The sequence below is a fragment of the Stegostoma tigrinum genome, unplaced genomic scaffold (genome assembly GCF_030684315.1).
Source record: "Stegostoma tigrinum isolate sSteTig4 unplaced genomic scaffold, sSteTig4.hap1 scaffold_53, whole genome shotgun sequence".
NCBI lineage: Eukaryota > Metazoa > Chordata > Chondrichthyes > Orectolobiformes > Stegostomatidae > Stegostoma > Stegostoma tigrinum.
The window spans coordinates 1,320,041-1,332,674 of NW_026728461.1; the positions used below are offsets into that span (position 1 = coordinate 1,320,041).

General features: G+C 46.7%; 1 protein-coding gene across 1 annotated transcript in view; it reads right to left on the reverse strand.

Annotated features, from left to right (window-relative positions):
• Positions 1–979: 979 nt before the first annotated feature.
• LOC132208758 (complement C5-like) overlaps positions 980–12,634 on the reverse strand; it is a 47,579-nt gene continuing 35,924 nt past the window's right edge. Inside the window, exon 3 of the mRNA XM_059644132.1 lies at positions 980–1,303. Within this exon, the coding sequence (XP_059500115.1) occupies positions 1,082–1,303 (222 nt within the window). The 3' untranslated portion in view covers positions 980–1,081. The remainder of the gene's footprint in view (positions 1,304–12,634) is intronic.

The window sequence follows — 12,634 nt, forward strand, 5'->3', positions numbered from 1 at the left end:
TAATTCGAGGGGATCAATTTAAAACTGAAATCAGACGACATTTCTTCAGGCAGAAAGTGGTGGGCTTGTGGAATTCATTGCCGCAGAGTGCAGTGCAGGCCGGGATGTTGGACGCCTTCAAGGCAGAGATCGACAAATTCTTGATCTCAAAAGGAATCAAGGGCTACGCGGAGAGTGCAGGGAAGTGGTGTGGAAATGCCCATCAGCCATGATTTAAATGGTGAAGTGGACTTGATGGGCCGAATGGCCTTACCTCCACTCCTATGTCTCATGGCCTTATGGTCTAAATCTGGAGAATTCTCTTATTCTATGATTCTGGAGCAGGGGACAGTGAGTGGACAGCACAGGACAGTTCACTTAACTTCTCCTTTACCAATCTTCTATCTGCCTCCCCACTTCCCCCTATTTTTTTCAGAATCCCCTTCTCCTCCCCCATTTTTGAAGAAGGGTCTCGACCCGAAACGTCAGCTTTCTTGCTTCTCTGATGCTGCTCGGCCCGCTGTGTTCATCCAGTTCTACACCTTGTTCTCTCAGATTCTCCAGCATTGGCAAGTTCCTACTATCTCTTGAGGAAGCTTACTTGTTTTTGCACCCAAACTGTGGTGAGAATGTGGAACGCACCGACTGTGTGGGTGGTAGAGGCAGAAACCGTGATAACATTTAACAAGTCTTTGATTGGGCATTTGCGATGCCAAGGCATACAAGGCTCTGGGTCGAGTGCTGGGAAATGTGATGAGAATAGTTCGGGACTTGCATCTTGTGAGGGCACATACAATTTGCTGAAGGGTCTGTTCCATTGCCACCGCACTCTATTATGCTGTCCCTCAATGATCCTATAACAAGTAAGTGAAGGTTTACAGAAACAGATAGTTTTCAAGGACAATGCCAAGAGGAAAAGTGATGCGCAGGCAAAGTGCATGTAAGAATTTAACCAAGGATTAACACCATTGAAGAACTGGAATTTGTGCTAATGCACCAAACCTGCAGATGAAAATGCAGTGTCCAGTTTGATTGCAAACTGCAACAACCACCAGTTAGTAACATGATCAATGGAAATATCTGAATGCCTGTTGTTGTGATCTCAAGCATTTACCTGCGTCGAGTGAAATCCACCACCATAGTTCTGTTGCATCGTTGGCCACCTCGCAATCGGTGTTGCGTAGTCAATGTCATTCCTTGACAATGCTTGAAGCAAGGCATAAGCAATGGTTTCCACAGTCATCGCAGAAGCCTGTGCTGCTTCAATTGGATACGGCTTCTCGTCCTCCAACAATGGAGGCTTTCCAGGAACCAACATCAGAATCTGTCATTTGACAAAGGGATTAGCTGACAATAAAGTTTACATCATATAGATTTTTGTTTGCATTTCACCAACACAACAGTGGTTTTGCTGGTCAAGATCCAGCATTATCTCACCACTGATGTCTACAACATTCTCCATACTTCCCGCTCAGTGATGGGTCCTTTTGTTTGGGAAAAATAGGCACCTTCGAATGCAAATGAATCAAGATGAGCTTTAGTTTCTCATCAGGCTACATGGCAGTTATTACAAGATGTTATGAACAAAAGGTGTAGGAGCAGATGAAACCATTCACCAGTCTGGATGATCTTCTTGCCCTCATCCTGAGGAGGCATCACAGATCTTAACTTACACGCAATTCAAATTATTTCATGCAATGACAAGACTGAATGTTCCGGATACTGCAAATGCCATGGCACCTGGCAGCATCCCACAAACTGTACTGGAACAATGTGCCCCAATTCACCACACCAACAGTAAATGTTCTCCAGTACATTTTTAAACACTTGCAACACTCACATTTCAGAGAAAGATGACGTGTCACGCAATCGGCAGACAAATTGCCCTGACCAATTATGACCTCAATGTATTCTCAATCATCAGCAAAGTAATGCAACATCTGGATGACAGTGCTGTCAAACAGCTGCACACTTCGGCTCAGTTTACTTTTCGTCATGCCACACTTCTCGTAACCTCTTTCAGGATTGACCACAAATATGATCAGAGACACTGAGCTTGAAAAGGAAGGAAAGTGCAATCTGTCATTTCCACCAAGGCAACTTCTGATTGAATGTGGTGTGAAGCAGAGGAATGGAAAATTGAGTCAGTGGCATTCACTGGATACCTGCACTGGTTGAAGTCATGTCTTCATTTGAACCAAAGTGGAGACATGAACGTTCATTGAATATTGTGCAGTTGTCCAGATCCAAACTGCTATATCTCCCACAATTCCATTCCTCTGCATTTTGTACAATAGTCTGTTATGGGGAACCTTCTCGAACGCCTTGCTGAAATCCATATACTCCACATCAACCGGTTTACTCTCATCTACCTGTTTGGTCACCTTCTCAAAGAACTCAATAAGGTTTGTGAGGCACGACCTACCCTTCACAAAACTGTGCTGACTATCCCTAATCAATTTATTCTTTTCTAGATGATTATAAATCCTGTCCCTTAGAACCTTTTCCAACACTTTACCAACAACTGAGGTCAGGCTCACTGGCCGATAATTACCAGGGTTGTCTCTACTCCCCTTCTTGAACAGGAGAACCACAATTGCTATCCTCCAGTCATCTGGCACTATTCCTGCAGACAATGACGAGTTAAAGATCAATGCCAAAGGCTCGGCAATCTCCTCCCTGGATTCCCCAAGGATCCGAGGATAAATCCCATCTGGCCCAGGGGTCATAGCTATCTTCACCCTCTGTAGGATTTCAAATACCTCTTCCTTGTGAACCTCAATCCCACCTAGTCCAGTAGCCTGTATCTCTGTATTCTCCTCGACAACATTGTCGTTTTCTCGAGTGAATACTGTTGAAAAATATTCATTTAGCGCTTCCCCTATCTCATCTGACTCCACACACAACTTCCCACTACTATCCTTGATTGGGACTATTCTTACTTTTCTCATTCTTTTATTTCTTAAATACCGATAGAAAACCTTATGGTTTACCCTGATCCTATCCGCCAACAACTTCTCAAGTCTCCTCCTGGCTCTTCTGAGCTCTCTCTTTCGGTCTTTCCTGGCTACCTTGTAACCCTCAAGCACCCGAACTGAGCAATCACATCTTATAGTAACAGAAGCCTTCTGCTTCCTCTTGACCAGAGATTCCACTTCCTTCGTAAACCACGGCTCCCGCGCTCTGCAGCTTCCTCCCGGCCTGACAGGTACATACTTATCTAGGACACACAGGAACTTTTCCTTGAATAAGCTCCACATTTCTATTGTGCCCATCCCTTGCAGTTTCCTTCCCCATCCTATGCTCCCAAAATCTTGCCAAATCTCATCGTAATTGCCTTTCCCCCAGATATAACTCTTGCCCAGTGGTGTACACCTACACCTTTCCATCACTAAAGTAAACATAACAGAATTGTGATCGCTGAGGTTGGCATTTTATTATCTTAGAATTGTGATCGCTATCACCAAGGTGATCACCTACTTCCAAATCTAACACCTGGCCAGGCTCATGACCCAGGACCAAATCTGATGCGGTCACTGCACTCCAATTCCATTAGTCACTACATACCACTTACCTCAGTCACTGCATCCCACTTCCCACAGTCACTGCATCCCATTTTCCTCAGTCACTGCAACCCACTTCACTCAGTCACTGCACCCCAAGGCCCGTCAGGCACTGCATCCCTGTTACCTCATTCACTCCTTCCCATTACGTCAGCCACTGCGTCCCATTTCCCTCAGTCAGTGCAACCCAATTCCTAAAGTCACTGCAACCCATTTCCCACAGTCACTGCATCTCTTTTCCTTCAGTTACTGCAGCCCACTTCACTCAGTCGCTGCATCACATTACCCTCAGTCACTGCATCCCATTACACTCAGTCACTGCATCCCATTGCACTCAGGAGACTGCATCCCATTACACTCAGGAGAATGCATCCCATTACACTCAGTCACTAAATCCCATTACACTCAGTCACTGCATCCCATTTCACTCAGTCATGGCATCCCATTTCACACAGTCACTGCGTCCCAGTTCACTCAGTCAGAGCATTCCATTTCATTCAGTCACTGCAACCCATTTCCCACAGTCACTGCAACCTATTTCCCACAGTCAGTGCATCCTATTTCCCTCAGTCACCGCATCCCATTTCACTCAGTCACCGCTTCCCATGACCCTCAGTCACTGCATGCCATTCCACTCAGTCACTGCATCCCATTTCACTCAGTAACTACATCCCATTTCACTCAGTCACTGCATCTCATTTCCGACAGTCACTTCCTCCCATTTCACTCAGTCACTGCCTGCCATTTCACTCAGTCACTGCATCTCACTTCACTCAGTCACTGCCTCCCACTTCACTCAGTCACGGCCTCCCACTTCACTCAGTCACGGCCTCCCACTTCGCACAGTCACGGCCTCCCACTTCGCACAGTCACTGCCTCCCATTTCAGTCCGTCACTGCATCTCATTTCACTCAGTCACTGCCTCCCAATTCACGCAGTCACTCCGTCCCATTTCAGTCAGTCACTACCTCCCATTTCAATCAGTCACTGCATCCTATTTCCCTTGGTCACTGCGTCCCATTTCACTCAGTCACAACATCCCATTTCACTCAGTCACTGCATCCCATTTCACTCAGTCACTGCATCCCATTTCACTCTGTCACTGCATCCCATTTCACTCTGTCACTGCATCCCATTTCACTCAGTCACTGCATCAAATTTCACTCAGTGACTGCATCCCATTTCATTCAATCACTGCTTCCCATTTTCCTCAGTCACTGCAACCCATTTCACACAGTAACTGCAACCCATTTCCCACAATCACTGCGTCTCCTTTCCCTCAGTCACAGCATCCCATTTCACTCAGTCAGCGCATCCCATTTTCCTCAGTCACTGTATCCCATTTAACTGAGACAGTGAATCTCATTGAACTGAGACGGTGCATCTCATTTCCCTCAGTCACTGCATCTCATTTCCCTCAGTCACTGCATCTCATTTCACGCAGTCACTGCATCCCATTTAACTGAGACAGTGAATCTCATTCAACTGAGACAGTGCATCCCATTACCCTCTGTAACAGCGTTCCATTTCCCACAGTCACTGCATCTACTTACCCTCAGTCACTGCATCCCATTTCACTCAGTCACTGCATCCCATTTCACTCAGCCACTGCATCCCATTTCACTCAGTCATTGCATCCCATTTCCCTGAGCCACTTTATCATATTCACTCAGTCATTGCATCCCAGTTCACTCAGTCACAGCATTGCATTTGACTCAGTCACTACATCCTATTTAGCGGAGACAGTGAATCCTATTCAACTGAGACAGTGCATCCATTTCCCTCAGTCACCGCTTCCCATGACCCTCAGTCACTGCTTCCCATGACCCTCAGTCACTGCTTCCCATGAACCTCACTCACTGCTTCCCATGAACCTCACTCACTGCATCCCAGGTCACTCAGTCACTGCATCCCCGTTGAATCAGTCGCTGCATCCCCGTTGAATCAGTCACTGCATCCCCGTTCAATCAGTCACTGCATCCCATTTCACTCAGTCACTGCATCCCAGTTCACTCAGTTACTGCATCCCATTCCCCTCAGTCAGTGCATCCCATTTCCCACAGTCCCTGCAGCCCATTTAACAGTCAATGCATCGCATTCCAATCTGTCACTGCATAGCATTTCCCTCACTCACTGCAACCCATTTCACGGAGTCAATGCATCGAATTTCACTCAGTCACTGCATCCTTTTTACCTCAGTCACTGCATCCCATTTCCCTCAGTCACTGCATCCCATTTCCCTCAGTCACTGCATCCCATTTCCTTCACACACTGCATCCCACTTCACACAGTCATTGCATCCCATTTCACACAGTCACTGCATCCCATTTGCATCAGACACTGCATTCAATTTCCATCAGTCACTGCATCTCACTTCACTCAATCACTGCATCCCATTTCCCACAGTCACTGCATCCCATTTCACTCAGTCACTGCATCCCATTTCCCGCAGTCACTGCATCCCATTTCACGCAGTCACAGCATCACATTTCACACAGTCACTTCATCTCGTTTCCTACACTCACTGCATCCCATTACCCAAAGTCGCGGCATCCCATTTCCCTCAGTCACGGCATCCCATTTCACGCAGTCACTGCATCCCATTTCACGCAGTCATTGCATCCCATTTCACGCAGTCACTGCATTCAATTTCCATCAATCACTGCATTCAATTTCCATCAGTCACTGCATTCAATTCCCATCAGTCACTGCAATGCATTCCACTCTGTCACTGCGTCCCGTTTCACTCAGTCACTGCATCTCACTTCACTCATTCACTGCATCCAATTTCACGCAGTCACTGCATCCCATTTCCTCAGTCACTGCATCCCATTTCCCTCAGTCACTGCATCCCATTTCCCACAGTCACTGCAACCCATTTCCCACTTTCACTGCGTCTCATTTCCCTCAGTGACTGCACCACATTTCACTCAGTCACTGCACCACATTTCACTCAGTCACTGCACCACATTTCACTCAGTCACTGCCTCCCACTTCACTCAGTCACTGCCTCCCACTTCACTCAGTCACTGCCTCCCATTTCAGTCAGTCACTGCATTCCATTTCCCTCAGTCACTGCATCGCATTTCACGCAGCCAGTGCATCCCATTTCACGCAGCCAGTGCATCCCATTTCACTCAGTCACTGCATCCCATTTCACTCAGTCACTGCATCTCATTTCACTCAGTCACAACGTCTCATTACCCTCAGTCACTGCATGTCATTTCCCTCAGTCACTGCATCCCATTTCACTCAGTGACTGCACCACATTTCACTCAGTGACTGCACCACATTTCACTCAGTCACTGCGTCCCATTTCACTCAGTCACTGCGTCCCATTTCTCTCAGTCACTGCATCCCATTTCACTCAGTCACTGCATCCGATTTCCCACAGTCACTGCAACCCATTTCCCACTTTCACTGCATCCCATTTCCCACAGTCACTGCATCCCATTTCACTCAGTCACTGCATCCCATTTCACTCAGTCACTGCATCGCATTTCACTCAGTCACTGCATCCCATTTCCCTCAGTCACTGCATCTTCTTTCCCTCAGTCACTGCATCTCCTTCACCACAGTCACTGCATCCCATTTCATGCAGTCACAGCATCACATTTCACTCAGTCACTGCATCGTATTTTACTCAGTCACTGCATCCCATTAAACTCAATCACTGCATCTCCTTCACCATAGTCACTGCATCCCATTTCCATCAGTCACTGTTTCCCTTATCTCACAGACACTGCATTCAATTTCCCACACTCACTGCATCCCATTTCCCATCATCACAGCATCTCCTTTCCCTCAGTCTCTGCATCACAATTCACTCAGTGATTGCATCCCATTTCCCTCAGTCACTGCATCACATTTCACTCAGTCACTGCATCCCATTTACTCAATCACTGCGTCTCCTTCACCACAATCACTGCATCACATTTCCATCAGTCACTGTTTCCCGTATCTCACAGACGATGAATTCAATTTCCCACACTCACTGCATCCCATTTCCCTCAGTCACTGCATCCCATTTCGATCAGACACTGCAGCTCATGTCACTCTGTCACTGCATCCAATTTCCATCAGTCACTGCATCCCATTTCACCCAGTCACTGCATCCCATTTCACCCAGTCACTGCATCCCATTGCACTCAGTGATGCATCCCATTTCAAGCAGTCACTGCATCACATTGCACTCAGTGACTGCATCGCATTTCACTCAGTCACTGCATTCCACTTCACGCAGTCACTGCATCCCATGTCCGTGTGTCACTGCATCCCATGTCCGTGTGTCACTGCATCCCATGTCCCTAAGTCACTGCATCGCATGTCCCTAAGTCACTGCATCGCATGTCCCTCAGTCACTGCATCGCATGTCCCTCAGTCACTGCATCGCATGTCCCTCAGTCACTGCATCCTATTTCACTCAATGGCTGCATCACATTTCACACAGTGACTGAATCACATTTCACTGAGTCACTGCGTCCCATTTCACACAGTCACTGCGTCCCATTTCACGCACTCACTGCATCGCATTTCACTCAGTCACTGCATCGCATTTCACTCAGTCACTGCATCGCATTTCACTCAGTCACTGCGTCCCATTTCAGACAGTCACTGCATCTCCTTTCCTCAGTCACTGCAGCCCATTTCACGAAGTCACTGCTGCCCATTTCACTCTGTCCCTGCGGCCCATTTCCACAGTCACTGCATCCCATTCCCCTCAGACACAGCATGCTATTTCCCACAGTCACCGCATCTCCTTTCCTCCGTTACTGCATCCCATTTCATTCAGTAAGGGCAGCGCATTTCACTCATTCACTGCATCCCATTGCACTCAGACACTGCATCCCATTTCCCTCAGTCACAGCACCCCTTTTCCCACAGTCAGTGCATCTCCTTTCCTCAGTCACTGCATCCCATTTCACTGTCACTGCAACACATTTCGCACAGTCACTGCAGCCCACTTCACGCAGTCACTGCATCCCATTTAAGAGTCACTGCATCCCAAAACCGTCAGTCACAGCATGCCATTTCTCTCAGTCACAGCATGCCATTTCCCACAGTCACTGCATCTCCTTTCCCTCAGTCACTGCATCCCATTAACCTCAGTCACAGCATCCCATTTCACTCAGTCACTGCATTCCATCTCCCTCAGTCACTGCATCCCATTCGCCACAGTCACCGCATCCCATTTCCCAAATACACGGAATCACCTTTCCCTCAGTCACTGCCTCCCATTACCCTCAGTCACTGCATCCCATTTCACTCAGTCACAGCATCCCATCTCCATGAGTCACTGCATCCCAGTTCACACATTCACTGCAGCCCATTTCACTCAGTCACTGCATCCCATTTCACTCAGACACTGCAACCCATTTCCCACAGACACTGGATCCCATTTCACTCAGTCACTGCATCCCATTAGACATAGTCACAGCATCCCAGTTTACTCAGTCACTGCAACCCAGTTCAATCAGTCTCGGCATCCCATTCCCCTCAGTCACTGCAATCCATTACCCTCAGACACAGCATGCCATTTCCCACAGTCACTGCATCTCCTTTCCATCAGTCAACGAATCCCATTTCCATCAGTCACTGCATCCCATTTCCATCAGTCACTGTATCCCATTTCCCTCAGTCACTACAACCCATTTCCCGCAGTCACTACAACCCATTTCCCGCAGTCACTGCATCCTATTTCACTCAGTCACTGCATCCCATTTCCCTCAGACACTGCATCCCATGACTGTCAGTCACTGCATCCCATTACACTCAGTCACTGCCTCCCATTGCACTCAGTCACTGCCTCCCATTACCCTCAGTCACTGCATCGTATTTCACTCAGTCACTGCATCCCATTACCGTCAATCACTGCATCCCATTACCCTCAGTCACTGCATCCCAGTTCACACAGTCACTGCATCCAGTTTCACTGAGTCACTGCATCCCGTTTCACTGAGTCACTGAATCGCATTTGTTGTTCTCACTTGAATGCAATGGTCATGAATCTCCTCCAATGGCTTGTCATGTATTTCCAATGCAAAATTTTACCAAGTTTTGATTTTCAATTTTGATTACATGTGTTTCCTCTATTCTATAAGATGCTGCAATAAACTCAAATTTGACAAATCATAATTCAACCACCATTACCTACAGAGTTAATTTCATCAAACAGATCCAATTAGAATTGTCACATTCCCAAATCCTGATTCAAGTTTTTCTAATTGTGGCCACGTGGTTAAGAAAAAAGACACTTAGAATCAGAGACATGTACAGTCGGGAAACAGATCCTTTGGCCCAATTTGTCTATGTTGACCAGATATCCTAAATTAATTTAGTCCCATTTGCCAGCATTTGGCCCATATTCCTCTCAACCCATCCTATTCATATACCCATCCACATGCCTTTTAAACGTACAAGCCTCCACCACTTCCTCTGGCAGCTCACTCCATACATGCACCACTATGAAAAAAATCCGGTCCATTTTAAATCTTCCCTCTCTCATTTTTAACCTATTCCCTCCAGTTTTGGATTCCAGCAACCCGGGGAAAAGATCTTGGCTGTTCGCTCTATCCACGTCCCTCGTAATTGTATAAACTTCTTTCTGGTCAGCCCTGAACTCCAAAGTTCCAAGAAATAGCTGCCTGTTCAAGCCCACGGTATACCTCCAACCTCTGGTGCTCGTAACATCCTTGTAGATCTTCTCTGAACCCTTTCAAGTTTACAACATACAACAATACAGCGCAGAACAGGCCCCTCAGCCCTCAATGTTGCGCCTACATCCTTCCTCTCGCAAGGAGACCAAAATCGATTGCAGTATTCCAAAAGCAGCCGAATCAACGTCCTACATGGCTGCTAAGTGATCTCCCAACTCCTATACTCAATGCAATGACCGATAAAGGCGAGCACACCAAATGTCTCCTTCATATCCTTTCGACCGGTGGCTGTACTTTGATGGAACTACGAAACTGCACTCCAGCGTCTCTTTATTAAGCAACACTCCCCACAACCTTCAGTGTAAACGTGCTGCCCTGATTTGTCTTTCCAAAATGTAGCACCTCACATTTGTCTAAGCTCAACACCATCTGCCAGTCCTCAGTTTATTGGCCCTTGTCAATGCCCCATTGTATTCTGAGGTGACCTTGTGGGCTGGCTACTACACCTTCAATCATTGGGAAACTTACTAACCACACCTTCTATTTTCATATCCAAATCATTGCATCACTTCAACTCCCCCTCCCAATCCCTGAATGACATGTCCATCCTGGGCCTCTTCCAGTGTCACAACCAAACCACCCAGAAACTGGAGGAGCAGCACCTCATATTCCGCCTCGGGAGATTCCAACTCAATAGCCTCAATGTGGACTTGGCCACCCTCAAAATCTCCCCACCCGCCAGCCTCATCCCAAGACTCGTTCCTCCCCTCATCCCCGCCTCCATGACCTGTCCGCCTTCTCTCCCACCTATCCACTCCTCCCACCTCACTGACCAACTCCCACCACTGCTTGGAATTATTATTCTTTTCACACTTCATCAGCTCGATGTTATTTCTAAAATCTATTTTCCAATTGTTGGAAAAAGTGAGATAAAGAGAAGTGAAAGAAGTTACATTCTTACCATTCGTGAAATCTCTGAATATTCTTCTGTTGAAAGGCCGCCAAGGAACGATGCAAATCTTTTGTCACAAACGCTGTGAGGGAGACAACTTTTTCGGTTCCACTAACTCCACCCTCAGGAAGACAAACCCACGTAACATATCTAGTCACTTAAAACATACTCTATTGTTGCCCAAGGTGGAGAGCTGGATGAACGCAGCAGGCCAAGCAGCATCAGAGGAGCAAGAAAGCTGATGTTTCGGGACGAGACCCTACTTCAGAAAATTGGCGCTGGAGAATCTGAGATAACAAGGTGTAAAGCTGGATGATACTGCTTGACCTGCTGTGTTCATCCAGCTTTACACCTTCTTATCTCAGATTCTCCAGCATCTGCAGTTCCTACTGCCTCTATTGTTGCCCTTTCACTTTACGGAACTAATATGAGCCAGTAGTTTTGTTTAGGCTCGTGTAATCTTACGGTTATTGGCCTGTACAAAATCCTGAATTAATTTTGATCGACTGACGGGAGGAGATGAATTTTATAGAAATTTTTGTTTTCTACCAATTTGCAGAGGGCATCGTGGGCGATTGAAGGACAGTGTTATTATCCTCCAGGTCTGCGGACTGCATCGTTACCAACTTGCCCATTTGCATATACATACAGTATTCATTATGTACCAATGAAACATAATAAACCAATACTGCGTACTAAAAACAACCCTCAAATATCAATGGAAATTTAATATTTATCATAGAGTTTGAAGGATTGAATTCAATGATACAAAGCAAAAACCAGTGAAGATGAGTGCAGTTGGTCAGCACTTTTGCCACTAAGTGGAGGTTGGCAGTTTGAGGCCACCCAGGAACAAGCAAGCTCTGTCTAACTCCAAGGGCAGCACGGTGGCTCAGTGGTTAGCACCGCTGACTCACAGCGCCAGGGACCCAGGTTCGATCCCACCGTTGGACGATTTTCTGTGCGGAGTTTGTATATTCTGCCCATGCCTGCAAGGGTTCCTGCTGGGTGCTCTGGTTTCCTCCCACAAGATGTGCAGGCTCGGTGTATGGGCCATGCCAAACTTGCCCATTGTGTTTAGGGATGTGTAGATTAGGTGTGTTAGTCATGGGAAATGTAGGGTTACTGAGGAAAGGGTCGGGGGATGAGTCAGGGTGAGATGCTCTTTGGAGGGTGGCCGTGGACGTTTTGGGTCAAAAAGGGCTTGTTTCCACACCGTAGGGATTCTATGACATGGAAGTATCTTTTGAAGTGGACATTCATGGGTATGCTATAACAGAGACCTTGAAATACTGCACAACAAATATTTGGAACTAGACTGTCAATTCAGACATAACATCAAAAAAGGTCATGGAAGTTGTCACCGATATAAAGCAGGATTGATGAAAATCCAGCAGGAAATGGTGTCAAAAGGCACAGTATCTTTTATTCATCTCCAGTTATTTTGTCCAAGGCACTGGATGCTGGCAGGATTGAAACATTTA